Source organism: Delphinapterus leucas, chromosome 2 (genome assembly GCF_059928025.1).
Source record: "Delphinapterus leucas isolate spDelLeu-1000000601 "Yukka" chromosome 2, BTC_Dleu_Yukka2, whole genome shotgun sequence".
Classification (NCBI taxonomy): domain Eukaryota; kingdom Metazoa; phylum Chordata; class Mammalia; order Artiodactyla; family Monodontidae; genus Delphinapterus; species Delphinapterus leucas.
In genome coordinates, this window is record NC_143130.1 from 25,225,928 (window position 1) to 25,242,928 (window position 17,001).

Genomic DNA, 17,001 nt, shown 5'->3' on the forward strand with positions numbered 1-17,001 from the left:
GTATGTTTAATATAAGTGGTGAGAGTGGGCATCCTTGTCTTGTTCCTGATCTTAGAGGAATGCTTTCAGCTTTTCACAGTTGAGTATGATGTTAGCTGTGTGTTTGTCGTATATGGCCTTTATTATGTTGAGGTATGTTCCCTCTATACTCATTTTGTTGAAAGTTTTTTGCAATGTCTTCTTTTTTTAATATAAATTTATTTATTTATTTTTGGCTGTGTTGGGTCTTTGTTGCTGCACGCGGGCTTTCTCTAGTTGCGGTGAGCGGGGGCTACTCTTCGTTGTGGTGCACGGGCTTCTCATTGCGGTGGCTTCTCTTGTTGTGGTGCACGGGCTTTAGGCGCGCGGGCTTCAGTAGTTGTGGCTCGCGGGCTCTAGAGCGCAGGCTCAGTAGTTGTGGCGCACGGGCTTAGTTGCTCTGTGGCATGTGCGATCTTCCCGGACCAGGACTCAAACCCGTGTCCCCTGCATTGGCAGGCGGATTCTTTTTTTTTTTTTTTTTTTTTTTTTTTTTGTGGTAAGCGGGCCTCCCCTGTTGCGGAGCACAGGCTCCGGACGCGCAGGCTCAGCTCCCATGGCTCACGGGCCTAGCTGCTCCATGGCATATGGGATCTTCCCGGACCAGGGCACGAACCCATGTCCCCTCCATCTGCAGGCAGACTCCCAACCACTGTGCCACCAGGGAAGCCCGGCAGGCGGATTCTTAACCACTGCGCCACCAGAGAAACCCTGCAATGTCTTCTTGATTAATTTATCCTGTTAGTATATGATGTCCCTCTTTATCCTAGGGTTATTCTTTATTTAATATTCTTTATCCCTGGTAATGTTCTTTGTTCAAAGTGTACTTTGAATTAATATAGCCCCAGTTTTCTTTTGATTAGTATTAACATAGCATATCTTTTTCCATTGTTTTACCCTATTTCTTTTTATATTTAAACTGGGTTTCTTTTTTTTCTTTCTTTTTTTTTTGCGGTACGCGGGCCTCTCACTGTTGTGGCCTCTCCCGTTGCGGAGCACAGGCTCCGGACGCGCAGGCTCAGCGGCCATGGCTCACGGGCCCAGCTGCTCCGCGGCATGTGGGATCTTCCCGCACCGGGGCCCGAACCCGTGTCCCCTGCATCGGCAGGTGGACTCTCAACCACTGCACCACCAGGGAAGCCCTAAACTGGGTTTCTTATGGTATATAGTTGGTTTTGCTTTTTAAATCCAATCTGACAATCTCTCTAATTTATTGGGTTACTTAAACCATTTATATTTAATTGTTGATATGGTTGAGTTTAAATCTATCATCTTGCTATGTGTTTTCTATTTGTCCCGTTTATTCCTTGTTACTTTTTTTTCTCGTTTCCTGGGTTTTTTGGATTTTTTATGATTCCATTCCATTCCACTATTGTTTATTATCTATACCTTTTGTGTGTGTGGTTGCTCTAAAGAATATACATTTTCTACTTGTCATAGTCTATCTTTAAATAATAATTTAGCACTTCACTTTAAGTGTAATAATCTTTCAGCAGTACATTCCCAATTCCTCTCTCCCATCCTTTTTGCTATTGTTGAAATGCATTTTACTTCTACATATGTTATAATTCCCATAGTACATTGTTACTGTTTTTGCTTTAGAGAGTCAATTATCCATTTAAGAGATTAAAAATAAGAAAAAATTTTTAAATATTTGCCCACATTTTTACCATTTCCAGTACTCTTCATTCCTTTGTGTAGATACAGACTTCTTTCTAGTCTCATATTCTTTCTGCCTGAATAATTTACTTTAACATTTCCTGTAGTGAAGGTCTATGGGTGATACATTCTCTTGGCATCTATTTGCCGAAAAAAAAAAAAAACCCACTATTTTTCTTTCATTTGTGTGAGAGATTTTCACTGAGTCTAAAGTTCTAGGTTGACTTTTTCTTCTTTCAGTTTCTTTTTTTTTTTTGACCATGACACGTGTCTTGTGGGATCTTAGTTCCCCCACCAGGGATTGAACCCATGCCCCCTGCCGTGGAAGCGCGGTGTCCTAACAACTGGACTGCCAGGGAATCCCTTCTTTCAGTTTCTTAATGATGTCACTCTATCATCTTCTGGTTTGCACAGTGCCTGATGTGAAGTCTTCAGAATGTAATATCTTCCTTATGGATTATTTCATTATTTCATTCTGGCTGTCTTTAAGATTTTCCACCTTATCACTGATTTTCAGCAGTCTGATAATGATGTGCTAATTGTGTTTTTATTTGTATTTATCTTGACCAGGGTGCTTTGAGATTCCTGGATCTGGAATTTGTTGTTTTTCATGCACTTTGGGAAAATCTCAGCTTTTCTCTCTTCTATCTTCCTGTCTCTCATCCTTCTAGGACTCAGTAACACATATGTTAGACCATTTCATATCATCCCAAAGCTCTTGGATGCTGGTATGTTTTGTCCTCCCTTTTCACTCATGTTTCAGTGTGGATAATTTCTATTGTCCTTTCCTCAAGTTAACTGATTCTCCCCTCTGCTAATAAGCCTGTTGAAGGAATTCTTCATGTCTGATATCATGGTCTTATTCGTCTGCTAGGGCAGGCCTTATCTCCAAATGCAGCCACATTGGGGGTTAGGGCTACAACATATGAATTTGGGGGGAAGGAGGGAAGGTCACAATTTAGTCCATAAAGAAATGGTGTTCATTTCCAGCATTTTTATTTAACTCTTTTTCAGAGTTTTCATCTATCTGGTCAAATTCCCCATTACGCATGTTGTCCACTTTTTCCACTATACACTCTTAATGTATTAATTATAGTTACTTTAAAGTTTCTGATAGTTTCAACATCTGTACCATCTCTGTGTCTGGCTCTGTTGACTATTTTATCTCATTTCATTTTGTTTTGGGGGGATGTCATTTGGATTCAATGTTAAATTTTGTGTGTACAAGAATAATAGAGACTGAGGTAAACAATATTTATACCCAGAAATGAGCATGCATGTTCTTCTATCAGCTCTACAGGCAGACCTCAATTTATTGCACTTCATTTTATCGCATTTTGCAGATACTGTGTTTTTTACAAATTGAAGGTTTCTGGCAATCCTGCATCGAGCAAGTCCATTGGCGTCATTTTCCAACACTTTGCTCACTTCACATCTCTGTGTCACATTTTGGTAATTCTCGCAATATTTCAATCTTTTCCTTATTATTATATTTGTTATGGTGATCTGTGATCAGTGATCTTTGATGTTACTACTACAACTTGTTGAAGGCTCAGATGATAAGAGAATAATTAGAATAATCTTACACATCTTATAACCTTATCAATGTTCTTTTAGTTATATTATAAATTTGATTATTAAGTTAATGTATAATCATGACAGACTCTTCTTTAAAAATACAACATAATTTTATGTTTTTTATAAATTAAATATAATAAAATTTATTTTAAATCACAAAAGGGTAATGAAGATGTCAAAATAGGCTTAATAGTATCTCAAAATTGATGAAAATAAAGAGTATACTAAATGTTTTTCCTTGCATCAGGAAATGAAAATACCAGGGCTAATGAAAAGAAAATCTATAAGGAAAAAAACCCAAGCCTATCTGGAACATAGTTTCTCTTTTTAGGTGTATTGTTAGGATAAGTTTAGTTGTAAGAAAAAAACCAAAAGTAGAAATGACAAACAAGGTAGATGTCTATTTCTCTTTCAGGTTCAACAAATTCAAAGGGAGACAGTCCAAGCTGCTTTGGTCCTCCTGGTGTCAGGGACCCATGTTCTTTCCATCTTAGCTCTACTCTATGGGTGGCTTGTGGCTCCTATTTTTGAGACTCCTCATGGGCTCAATATGACTGCTGGAGCTCCAGTCATTATGTCTGCATTTCAGCCAGTAAGAAAGAGGAAGCGTGAAGAATGACACATCCCTTCCTTTTAAGGCCATTTAAATCAAGTGACAAGATATAAAGCACATCTCTGTTTTCCGTTTTTTGTTGGCTTTTTTTTTTGCAACTACATCAGCAAACAAACAAAAAAAAATGTCTTTTGGTTTTGGAATAGTGTGTAAAGAGACGGTCTGGAAGAGATGAACTATCTTTTAGGGATGAACAATCTTGCCTAACTGAGCCTCTCTGGTCTACCAGAATGCCAGATTTTAAATCTCTTATTGGTTAGTTATTTTGGAAACATTCTCATTTTAGAAGCCTGTTTACTTCAGGATTCTTATTTAAAATGGCTACTTTACACTAGAAGTATCCCTAATAAAATGGCCAAAGTAAACTTTCACTGGAAAGTATACCTGCAAAACCATATCAAATCTGTTGGCTTGCCTTGTTTCAATTTCTTAAAATTACCCATGAGCTAAAAATTCCTGTTTGAGGGCTTCCCTGGTGGCGCAGTGGTTGGGAGTCCGCCTGCCGATGCAGGGGACACGGGTTCCTGCCCAGCTCCGGGAAGATCCCACATGCCGCGGAGCGGCTGGGCCCGTGAGCCATGGCTGCTGAGCCTGCGCGTCTGGAGCCTGTGCTCCGCAACGGGAGAGGCCACAACAGTGAGAGGCCCGCGTACCGCAAAAAAAAAAAAAAAAAATTCCTGTTTAAAAACAAGATGTTTAAGGTCGTCATGAGACTTTTTAAATTTCGTTTTTAGAATAAATAATATGGGTCTTCCCTGGTGGTCCAGTGGTCAAGAATCCGCCTTCCAATGCAGGGGACGCAGGTTCCACCCCTGGTCGGGGAACTAAGATCCCACATGTCGCGGGGCAACTAAGCCCGTGCACCACAACTACTGAGCTCGCGCACCTCAACGAGAGAGCCCGCGTGCCACAAAATACAGAGCCCACGTGCTCTGCAGCCCGTGCACCACAACTAGAGAGGAGCCTGTGCGCCGCAATGACAGATTCCGCATGCCCCAAAGAAGATCCCGCGTGCTGCAACTAAGACCCGACGCAGCCAATAAATAAATTAATTAATAAATATTTTTAAAAGAATGAGGAAAAAAGGGTAAAACTAAACGTATACATTGAAGCATCCCCCCTTCATCCCATGTCCCATTTATTCAGTTACCACCTCCATAGAAATGCACATTTATTGCTTTCTTTTGTGCTTTTCCAGGGTGTTATCAAGTATGTGTGCTAATACAAGCAAATATAAATATATTCTTATTTTCTCCCTTCTGACATAAAAGGCAGCATACTATACATAGTTTTGCATATTGTTTGGTTATTTGTCTTCTAAACAATATATCTTGGAGATCTTTCCACATTCGTAGAAAGAGAACTTTTTTACAACTGCATTATATTCTCTTGTATGCATTTTACATATTTTATCCAATCACTTTCCTGTTGATGGACATTCGGGTTATTTCCAATCTTCAAAACTATTAAGATGTTTCTTAACACATTTTTTATAACATATCTGGAGAAATAATTTTGCAAAAAAAAAAAGAAAGAGAGAAAGAAATGACACTAACAATAACTCTAACCCCAAAGAAATCAGTAAGAGTTTTAGGTTCATAAATACCTTATCTTTCAACTCAGAATCTATAAGTTCTTACATTAAAAAAATTTCAATGTCTATAAAATATTATAACTTGTAGATATTTTATTCTCAATATTTTAGGTCAAGGACCCTTTTGAAACAAACACTAATGAAAGTTATGGGTCTTTTCTGCAGAAAAGAGCATGCTCAAAAAAACTTTTGCAAAATGTTCCAAGAGGTAATGGGTCACCTACTGTGATTGGTCATAGATCGAAGATTTTAAAATTCGTGAACCAAACTCATTCCAATAAATTAATATTTCTGATTTCTAGCATAGTGGAGGAATCGAAACACTTTGAGTAGTTGTCTGCATAAAAAGATTACTACATATTAGATGTTGCAAAGCGTACGAATGGGCTTTCTTGGGCTTGCATGGTGTTTTGATTTTTTCTAAAGCAACAGTCACTATTTGCAAACCAGGAGATATCACACAAGGGCCCATATTTCCAATGTTTCTTCAAAAATTAAAACTCTAGTGGCACTGGACACACACTAGTCCCGTAGTCTGCAAGAGCTTTCAGCTCACTTCCTCTCACGCCCACCAACCCACCCTCGGGTCCTTAAGGGCATTTGGGTTTGAGATTCCAGGATAAATCATGGGTTTGCATTTTTAAAACCCTAAGGTTCTGTCACTTTCTTCCTCGGATTTATCCTGAGTTATTTATGGATGAACTAAAGGACAAAAGAGAAAGCAGGAGGCTCATGAAAGCTGTTGCTCTTCTTCAAGCCCTCCTCACCGGCGATGAGATAAGGGAGGAAGAAGAGGCCGGCCTGGGGGCAGGAGAGGAGGGGCAGATTTAAGGAAGAGCTCCCAGGGTGACAGGCCGAATTGGGATCTTGGGTGAACGAGGGTCAGTAGGGGATTCTCCTGGTGTAATTGAAAGTGGAACACAAAGCTGATTCAGCTCGGGGAGGTTTGCTTTACAAGTTTATCATCTTAGTTGGCTGTTGTCTTGCTGTAGGAAGTGACAGCACAAGTGGGAATATTGGTCCCAGCTGTTGGAATTTCCACCCAGGACGGAGTTTCTATCCTCACCATCTGTTCATGGGGCCTCCCTGCCTATCTCCTTTTTCTTGTTTTGTTTTGTTTTGTTTTTACGGTACGCGGGCCTCTCACTGTTGTGGCCTCTCCCGTTGCGGAGCACAGGCTCCGGACGCGCAGGCTCAGCGGCCATGGCTCACGGGCCCAGCCGCTCCGCGGCATGTGGGATCCTCCCAGACCAGGGCACGAACCCGTGTCCCCTGCAGCGGCAGGCGGACTCTCAACCACTGAGCCACCAGGGAAGCCCTCCCTGTCTATCTTCTTGGTGCTTTGGTGCGATGAGGAGAAAAAAAAAAAAAACGATTGAGAAAAACAACTTTGTCTTCTGAGTTGCTGCTGAGGTATTTTACACTATGATAACCTTACTCACACCCAGAATCTTGACATTTAGATAAAGACTTGAATTGAGGATGCCGCCATAAGTTCCCGCTTTGCTTTTCCTCGGGCACCTTTTAAAATAACGCCTTACAGTGAAGCCTGTGAAAAGGTAGTGACCTTCGCCCAAGCACCTTGTAAATAACAGGTGCTCGCTACCCTGCTCTCCATCTCCTGCTTGCCGCCACCTGGGACGGAGGACTGATTTTTCCCCAGGGTCACTGCGCCCCCTCGCTTCTGGGATCCGTAAGTAATAATCAGTCTATGACTCTACTTCCTTTGTGTGGGTGTATTGAAACTTCACCTTCAATCAAAACGACCCCCGTGGGTTTCGCTTCCCCAAAGCGGGAGCTGGGATGCTGAGAAAGCTGCCTGCCGACACCCTGTGGGTGACTGCGGCTGCCTCGTTCAGCAGGTCATAACCTGCATATTCTTAATCCATTACATCAGCTCGGCTTCTCCACACGTCTGTTCCCCGCCTTGGCAGCCGGCTCGGCTTAGTATCAGAAATAACGTTTCTCCCAACCCTTTCTCCACCCCTAGCTTGTACTTAACATTTTTAGCTGATAACTTTCTCTACAATCATCTGAAGTAATTTACAAAGAACAATATATTATATATTACACATTGCGTATCATATATGTAACACTTATTGAGCATTTGTTATATGTGGGGCACTGTTCAAAATGCTTTTGTTAACTCGTCTGATTTTCACAACCACCCTGTGGTGTGGGTCCTGTTATTCCCATATATGCAGAACTGGAGAGAATGTGGTTTCAAAGTCAATTAAAAAGTAAAAGTTCCAAGCCAAATCAAACAAACACATAGATACAGAGAACAGAATAGCGGCTACCACAGGGGAAGGGATGGGGGGAGGGTAAAATGGGTAGAGGGGATCAGCTATATGGTGACAGAGGGAAACTAAATGTTTGGTGGTGAGCACGCTGTACGGTAGACAGAAGTAGAAATATAATGTTTTACAAATAAAACTTACGTTATAAATCATGTTACCTCAATTAAAAAAAGTTCCAAAACAACTTTGAGTTTAAAAAATAAACTTTAAATAGTTGTTAAACACACACTACTCTGACATGTTTAAATCTTTAAGATTCAAAATCCATTTCATCGCTTAATTTTTCAACTAAACGTGATTAAATTATGGCTATGAGGCTGCAAATGAATATAACTGAGTTATCAAGAAATGGATTGGGCGCTTCCCTGGTGGCGCAGTGGTTGAGAGTCCCCCTGCCAATGCAGGGGACACGGGTTCGTGCCTCGGTCCGGGAAGATCCTACATGCTATAGAGCGGCTGGGCCCGTGAGCCATGGCCACTGAGCCTGCGCATCCGGAGCCTGTGCTCCGCAACGGAAGAGGCCACAACAGTGAGAGGCCCGCATACCACAAAACAAAGAAAGAAAGAAATGGGTTGGTCTCTTGGAGATTTTTGCTACTTATCACAGGGAAGAAAGTAAGGGGTGATTTTCCCCAAGAGCAGACAAGATTTTGTATTCTACGGTGTGGGGCTCTCCCACCCGAGGGATGCAGTTTACAGATAATGTATTTGTTTGGTGTTTGTTTATTTGATTGCAGAGTAACAGGGAGGCGGACCCAAATAGGCCTTTTCTGGACAAAGACCTTGGCTAATTGAAAGAATCTGCCTAGATTGTCTGTGAGGCTGTGCAAAAAAAGGGGGTCAGGTAGGTCTGCTGAGACCAGAGGCCGGAGGGTGGGTTTGGACAACGACCACCCAGAAATAACCAAGAAGACAGAGGTGACAGAGGCCTCTCTCTATTTTTCCTGGCAAAATCCATGGGAAGGGAAGACAGCCATTTGCCTTTGGAGGATGGGGCGAGAGCGATATCGGATTTGTTTTGATCTTGGCAAGTGGAAGCTTGGAGCCCGATAGGAAGATTTACAAAAATAAGAAAATGTGGTATTTTTTATACTTTGAGGATTGAGAAGCAATTCCTTCCCCTTACAGCCAACATTTGTCTTTCTGCTCTTCAGCACAACTCCTCCTGTGAGTGGACTAGTTTTCTCTGGGTCCCTCTGTCTCGTTTTACTGCCTCGGTGCCCCCAGGTTGGCAGCAGCAGCTAGGTGCCCACGAGCTGATGCCTACAGACTTATATTGCCTTAGCTCCTAAGTCAGCATCTCCCAAAGCCAAGGACACTATCCTTTGGAGAGCAGTGGAATGATCGCCCCCAGTCTGGGAACCAGCTGTGTCTGGTTCCTAAAAGGCTCCCCGAGTCTTCATGCTGTCCTTCAAGAATCTGAGAATTACCATGTGACCCAACAATCCCACTCCTAGGCATACACCCGAGAGAACAGAAAACATATGTTCACACAAAAGCCTGTACACGAATGTTCATAGCAGTATTATTCCTAACAGCTAAAAGTTGGAAACAGCTCAAATATCCATGAACTGGTGAATGAATAAACAAAATGTGAAATATCTATTTAATGGAATATTATCCAGTCATAAAAAGGAATAAAGTACTGCTACACCCTACAACATAGATGAACCTTGAAAAAAATTACACTGAGTGAAAGAAACCAGACACAGAAGGACATATTGTCTGATTCCATTCCTGTGAAATATTGAGAATAGTCAAATCCATGGGGAAAAGAAAGTAGATTTGAAGTTACCAGCAACTAAGAAGAGGGGAAATTGGGAGGAACTCCTAACAGGCCCTGGGTTTCTTTTTGGGGTGATGGAATTATTCTGGAATTCGATAGTGGTGATAGTTATACAATGTCATGAATAAAAACCACTGAATTATACTCTATAAAGTGGTGAATTTACTGTTATAGGAATTATATCTTACTTTAAAAAGTTAAGATTCTAAAGAAGGAGGAAGAGGAGAATGGGTTGGGGAATAATCCATTAGCCTTGAGCCATAGCCTCCCCTTCTTGGTGGCCCAGTGTGACATGTTACCCTCCCATCCTGAGGGTTCACTGTCTGCTCCCCTCCAGAGGACAGCCGATGGCTGAAGACCCAGCTCCCAGGTATCATCTCTCCTGACCCCACAGCCCTGTCCTCAACTCCAGCTCTGCCCTGAGTGGTGGCTGCTGACCAAGCTCCCCAGCCCTGTAAGGGACCCTCTTATTTGAAGGCCCCAAACAAGCTCCCATCTGAGTCACCCTTGAGGTGTGGACACTGTACCGCAGGGATCCAACTGTTCTGCATCCAGGTCAGTTCCTTTGGCCTGAGAAAACAGGTCTCGGACTTTGTTCTCAGAAATAAATATACCATATTGTTATAGGTGGAAGTGTGTCACCCCAAAAAGATATGTTGAAGTCCTAACCCCCCCTAACTCAGAATGTCACCTTATTGGAAATAGGGTCTCTAAAAGGTCACCACGTGAAAATGAGGTCATTAGGATTAGGGTGGGTCCTAATCCAATACGACTGGTGTCCATATAAAAAGGAGAAATTTGGACACAGAGGGAAGACGAGGTGAAGACACAGGGAGAAGCCAGCCACGTAACTGCAGTGACGCACCTACACACGCAGAAGCACCAAGAATTGCCGGCAAACACCAGAAGCTAGAAGAAGCAAGGAAGGATCTTCCCCTGGTGCCAAGAGAGCATGGCCCTGCAGACACCTGGATCTCGGACTCCTGGCCTCCAGAAGATCAGAGGACCAATTCCTGCTGTCATTAAGCCACCTAGTTCTTGGTACTTTGTAAAGGCAGCCCTAGCAAAATAATACACATACAAAAGCACAGGGCTGTTTGGGTGTGGATGGCAGAGATTCACATGTTTTTAAAAGAAGAAACCATCAGTACTGCTCATAAAAAGGAACAAACTACTGACACACAGCAACTTGAATGGATCTCGAGGGAATTATACTGAGTGAACAAAGCTGACCTCTACAGGTTACAAACTGTATGATTCCATTTATATAACATTATTCAAATGACAATATTATAGAGATGGAGAAAAGATCAGTGGCTGCTAGGGCTTAGGGAGAAGGTGAGAGTGGAAGGTGGCTGTGACTAAAAGAGTAGTAGTGGGAGGGATGCTTTTGATAACTGTTCCCCGTCTTGACAGTGGTGGTCACAGACACCTACATATGTGACGTGTAGTGCCCAGAACTGAATACACACGCTCCATTGAGTGCACGGAAAACGGACTAAATCTGAGTAAGGTCTGGGGGTTGCATCAATGACATTCCCTGCCTGTGCTGTTGTACTGGAGTTATTCAGGATGTTACCACTGGGAGAACAGATGGAGACCCGAGCCCAGAGACGACCCATCCTGCCTAATTTCACTCCCAGAACTGGGGATTTCTGATTGTGCGTCCCGAGCTTTCTCACTGCACACCCGCTTCTCAATAAGGTCAGGCTTAACTGGAGATCCCAAGAAAGAAAAAAAGCCACCTGCAAAGCAGCAGCTAGCCGAATTGTCTAAGGCACAGAGGTGAATAACTGTCGGTCCTCCCTCCCACGCCCGCTTCAAATAGTTTAAATGTTCTTGGGGAAGAAAGATGCAGCAGGAGTAAGAAAAGTGGCGGTGCCGGGAGCCAGGCAAGGTTCAGGACAGGCGGGCTGGGCTTCGTTCCCGGTCTGGGCCTGGGCGCACCGGGCAGGTGACCGGGCCAGCCGCGCCGCGGCGATATCCCCGCTGTCACTCAGCGTCACCGGCCCGGACCAGCGGGACGCGCGGCAACTCGTTCGCCAGCTCCTGGTCCAGGACCTTCGAAGTCGGAGCAACAGGCAGAGACAAGCGAGGCGAGGTGACCGAGTGGAGCCGAAGCCAGGTGTGACGCCCACCAGTCGTGTTTACGGGAACTAGTCTGCTTCCCGAAAGCTTCTCCCTCTCGTCGCGGGGACACACGACGGAATGGACTGCTGGGGTCACCAGGGGCGAGAAGGGCAAAGCCGGGGAAGACCCCGGGCCTCCTCAGGGCACAGTCCGGGTCCCCGTCCCGCGCTGCCGGTGGCGTTGCGGGGACCGGGCGGCGGCGCGGGGGTCATAGGGTCTTTTTCCAGGGGAGGGGTTGGGGATGCTGAGTCACGGGTCTGTCACCGCTTCTCACCTCTCCAGCCCTCGGGGGCTAAAGCAAAAGCGAAAGCGAATGCGGCTCGCGGGGCGGCCGGTCTCGGAGCTGCGCCCGCCGCCTGCTCCCGGGCAGTGGACATCTGAGCGCGCGAGCGGCGGGGCGTCGCGTCCGGGGCGAGCCCGGGAGGAGGCCGGCGGGGGCGCGGCCGAGGTCGGGCCATGTCGGGGCGGCTCCGGGGCTGCGGGGTCGGCGCCCTCCCCGCGCTGCTGCTGCTGCTGCTGCTCGGACCGCCGGCGACGCCGGGTAGGGAGCGCGCGGGGAGCGGGAAGCCGGGCTGGGGTCGGCCCCCAGCACAAGGGTGTGCGCCCGTGCGCCGGGGACACGTGGAGGGACGCGGGGACCGTCGGCTCAGGGCCCCGCGCCCCGGCTCGCCTGGCCTCTCAAGGCAGGGAGCGAGTGGTCGGGCTTTTCATTCTACGTTTTCCCCAATTTCCGAGGCAAAGGGAAGAAGCCGGGGTTTGCAATGCGGGCTCGGAGTTGAGAATTTTACAGCGATTTCGAGAAACGCATCAGCCCCGCGAGGAAAGCTGTGCGCGCGTTCATCCGCCGGCAGTCCCCCCGGGGGATGGGGCGGTCCGGGGAAAACGACTGGTCTCTACCCTCCGATCAAAGCAGGTTATATGGCGGGGGGTGGGGGGGGGTGGTAGGACGGGGTACGGACTGCGTGCGTCCCGGAGGAGTGAAAACGTGTCGGGCAGGTTGCACACCTGGGGGACCTGGCAACAGCTCCAAATTCTTCAGCACTAGGAAACCGAGAGAGTGCGCGGGGTAGGGGGCGCGCCCCGAAGTACGCGGTCCCAGGCAAACGGGGAAGAACGAAGTTGAGGATGGCTGGGTGTGTTCGGGAAGAACTTTAGATCGCACAGATGTCATTTCCCGGTTAGACTCGAACGAGTGTCCTACAGGTTGTAGATTTTCGTCCCGAGAGCTAGACAAGAGGGAGGAGAAAGGAGAGATGGGTCTGGCTTTAGCCACGTTGGCGCGCCTTAATCTTGTTACAGTCACGGAGTTCTTTGAGGGTCTGATGAAAGCTACGAACTCTCTCCTCTGAAAAATACCTGAATGCACATACTTCCAAAACTTGCCTGCATGTCATCTGCATGTGTAAGCAGACGGCTCATCTTTGCCGGGTTCTGACTAAAGCTGAATTTCACTTTCACATTGTCCAGTCGAGTTGCCCCAGTGCTCTGGCTGTGCCCCACATCTCCCCAGGGGTCGTGTGGGACACTGGCTAGCCAACTGACTCCGTCACCAACATAACTCAGATTCTCAGAAGTTGGGGGAAATGCAAACATAGTCTCAGGAAAATTAAACTTTAGGATAGCCTTCAGAGCTATGGGTTCACAGCAGGCCAGCCAGCCACAACTGTGGATGGACGCCTCTGATGGAGTAATGGGTAGACTGGCCCGACTGGAGGTAAGTTATTAGGAGTGTTGCCTTAAACACACACACACAGATCATGGGATTACTATCTCCTGGAGAGTCCATGGTTGTTCTTTGGGGTCCCAAACCCCAAAATTATATGCAAGTTTTGGAAGTATGAGCTCATCAACCAGCATCGCTCTCTGACCCCACAAAGGCATTACTGCCATCTTTTGGCTCCCGGTGTTTCTTAGTTTTTCTTAAACAGTTCTCTCGGGGGGTACAACTGACAGATAATAAACAGTATACATTTAAAGGCACAATTTGACGAGTTTAGAGGTAAATGTATAGTCACAAAACCATCACCACGGTCAAGAGAGTAAACATGACCACCACTATCAAAAGCTTCCTTACATCTTGCGTTTATCCTGACTTCCCAGCCCTGTCCCCCAAGGCAACAAAGATCTGCTTTCTGTCACTATTGATTTGTTGCATTTTCTAGAATTTTATATAAACGGAATCATGCAGTTTGTACTCTTTCTTGTTTGGCTCCTTTCACTCATAGTAATTATTCTGAGAATTCTCCAGCCTTGTAACTTGTATCAACAGCCCATTCTTCTTTATTACTAGCACTGTTCTACTGCATGGATATTGCAGGGTTTTTTAATCCATTCACTTGATAGTGGACATTTTTTGGGTTGTCTCCGGTTTTTGACTATCACATATCAACCTGTTATGAACATTCACATATAGGTTTTTATGTGGACAGAGGTTTTTGTTTCTCTTGGGTAGAGAATACGGCTAGGAATGGAATGGTTGGATCACGTGACATGTGTATGTTTAATTTTTAAAGAAATGGCCGAATTATTTTCCAAAGTAATTGTACTCATTTACACTCCCACCAGCGGTGCGCGAGAGTTCCACTTCCTCCACATCCTTGTCAGCACTTGGTACGGCCAGTCTTTTTTTGTTGTTTAACTTCTAAAAATTTTAATTTTTTTACAGCTTTATTGAGATCTATGTAATTGGTATATAATATTGTGTAAGTTTAAGGTGTACGACATGATGATTTGATATATGTGCATATTGTGAAATGATTACTACAATAAGATTAGTTAACACATTCATCATCTCACAGTTACCAAAAAAACCTGTGTGTGTGTGTGTGTGTGTGTGTGTGTGTGTGTGTGTGTGGCCAGTCTGTCTTTTTAATCGTTCCATTATAATAGATGTGTAGTGGTCTCTCATAGTTTTAATTTGCATTTTCCAAATAATGAATGATGTCGAGCGTCTCTTCTTGTGCTTATTTTCCATCAATATATCTTCTTTTGGTAAAGTGTCTAGTTAAATATTCTGCCCTTTAAAAAAAATGAGTTATTGAATTGAGTTTTGAGAGTTCTTTCTATATTCTGGATACAAGTCCTTTATCAGATATATGATTTGCAAATATTTTTTCAGAGTCTGTGGCTTGTCTTTTCATTTTCATAAACGTCTAACGAAGAGCAGAAATTTTTTTTATATAAATTTATTTATTTTATTTATTTAATTTTGGCTGCATTGGGTCTTCATTGCTGTGCATGGGTTTTCTCTAGCTGTGGCTCACGGGCTCTACCCTTCCTTGCAGTGCTTGGGCTTCTCACTGCGGTGGCTTCTGGTTGCAGAGCACAGGCTCTAGGCACGTGGGCTTCAGTAGTTGTGGTACGTGGGCTCAGTAGCTGTGGCTCGTGGGCTCTAGAGCACAGGCTCAGTAGCTGTGGTGCACAGGCTTCGTTGCTTCGTGGCACGTGGGATCTTCCCAGACCAGGGATTGAATGTCCCATGTCCCCTGCATTGGCAGGCGGATTCTTAACCACTGCACCACCAGGCAAGCCCAGAAATTTTTAATTTGGATGAAGTTCAGCTTATTAATTTTTTCTTTTATATACTGTGCTTTCAGTGTCATATCTAAGAAACCTTTGCTTAAGTCAAGGTTACAAAGGTTTTCTTCTATGTTTACTTCTAGAAGTTTTATAGCTTAGGTTTTACATTGATGTCTGTGATTCATTTTGAATTAAGTTTTCATATAATGTGAAGTATGGCTTGAAGGTTTTGTATTGGCTTGGTTTTGGGTTTTATTGCATGTGGATATCCAGTCATTCTGGCACCATTTGTTGGAAAGCTATCTCTGCTGAATTACTCTTACACCTATTTTGAGCATCAGCTGTTTATACATGTGCTGGCTGCTGTAGACAAAACATCCGTACGTGAAAATCAATTATATTGCTAGACATTAGCACTGACCAATTGGAAACTGAAATTTTTTTAAAAAGCAATATCACTGGCAATAGCATCAAAAAGTATGAAATACGTAGGGATAAATCTGACAAAAATGAGAAAGACCTGTACACTGAAAACCACAAACCGCTGCTGAGAGAAATTAAAGGAGATCTAATAAATAAACGGAGGTATATCATGTTCATGCATTGGACAGATCAATATTGTTAAGCTGTCAATCCTCCCCAAATCAAAATTCCAGCAGGCTTTCTTATAGAAATTGACAAACTGGTTCCAAAATCCACACGGAGATGCAAAAGACCTAGTATAGCCAAAACGACTTTGAAACACAACTGAGTTGGAGGATCAACACTTCTGATATTGAGAGTTAGAAGGTTACAGTAATCAGGACAGTGTGGTACTGGTGTAAAGATGGACAAAAAGCTAACGGAACAGAGGGTGCCTGATGTTTTTAAGTGAGCTTAGAAGTGGATACAGATGATTAGATTTGCTACTTGGCAGTATGATCCTGCTCAGGAATTATACAGGGCAGCTCATTCCTTACAACTAGCTGGGTAAATAATAGGCTCAGATCTGTTCCTGTTAGTTTTCAGCGCTAACAGACACAGCAGGTTGAAACCCGTCATCTCGGCTAGGAGGTCGTTTGCTTCTTAAAGATCCTCGTAACCTGAAAGGCTGCAGATTATTTGCCCAAAGCAGCTGGAAAGGACAGTGATTTGTTTGAAGATGAATATCTCTGCTCATCAGTTTGGATTTTGTTGTGCAGGGTGCTAGTGTAGTGCTTGGGGGTGGTTGTAAAACTTATGTCTTTAAACATTTTTTAAACCATTTTTCAGAATCTGGGAAGTTTTGCTGAAACCTTTTTTTTTCCAAACCATTTTTATCTCATTATTGCTTTGTGCTGCTACTGATAGCAAAAAAAGTGATAAAAACTTAAATGTAGGGCTTCCCTGGTGGCGCAGTGGTTGAGCGCCCACCTGCCGATGCAGGAGACACGGGTTCGTGCCCTGGTCCGGGAGGATCCCGCATGCCGCGGAGCGGCTGGGACCGTGAGCCGTGGCCGCTGGGCCTGCGCGTCTGGAGCCTGTGCTCCGCAATGGGAGAGGCCACAACAGTGAGAGGCCCGCGTACCGCAAAAAAAATAAAATAAAAAAAAAATAAAAAACAAACAAAAAAACTTAAATGTACAAAATATGGGATTTGTTGAAATCAGCCTAAATGTCCAACAGTGGAGGACTGTGTAAATAAAACAGGGTTGCTTTCAAATAGTATGCATCATATGATTCCGTTTTTACTAGAAGATCTAGTAGTTGTCATTGAGTAGAAAAATTATAGGTTATGTCTGTGTGTATGTGTCTGTGTGTGTGTATAGTTGTCCGCCTTTTCTTA

The 17,001-nt window shown here is 44.3% G+C and overlaps 1 protein-coding gene across 4 annotated transcripts in view; it reads left to right on the forward strand.

The window, feature by feature from the left end:
- Window positions 1-11,366: 11,366 nt before the first annotated feature.
- Window positions 11,367-17,001, forward strand: part of IL15RA (interleukin 15 receptor subunit alpha) — a 29,705-nt gene continuing 24,070 nt past the window's right edge. For 3 of the 4 annotated variants that reach the window (XM_089906557.1, XM_089906556.1, XM_089906559.1), the window contains exon 1: window positions 11,367-11,673. In XM_089906557.1, the coding sequence (XP_089762683.1) occupies window positions 11,382-11,673 (292 nt within the window). In that variant the 5' untranslated portion in view covers window positions 11,367-11,381. Of the gene's footprint in view, window positions 11,674-12,014; window positions 12,220-17,001 lie in introns of those variants that run through there. The other variant, XM_089906558.1, reaches the window with a different exon arrangement.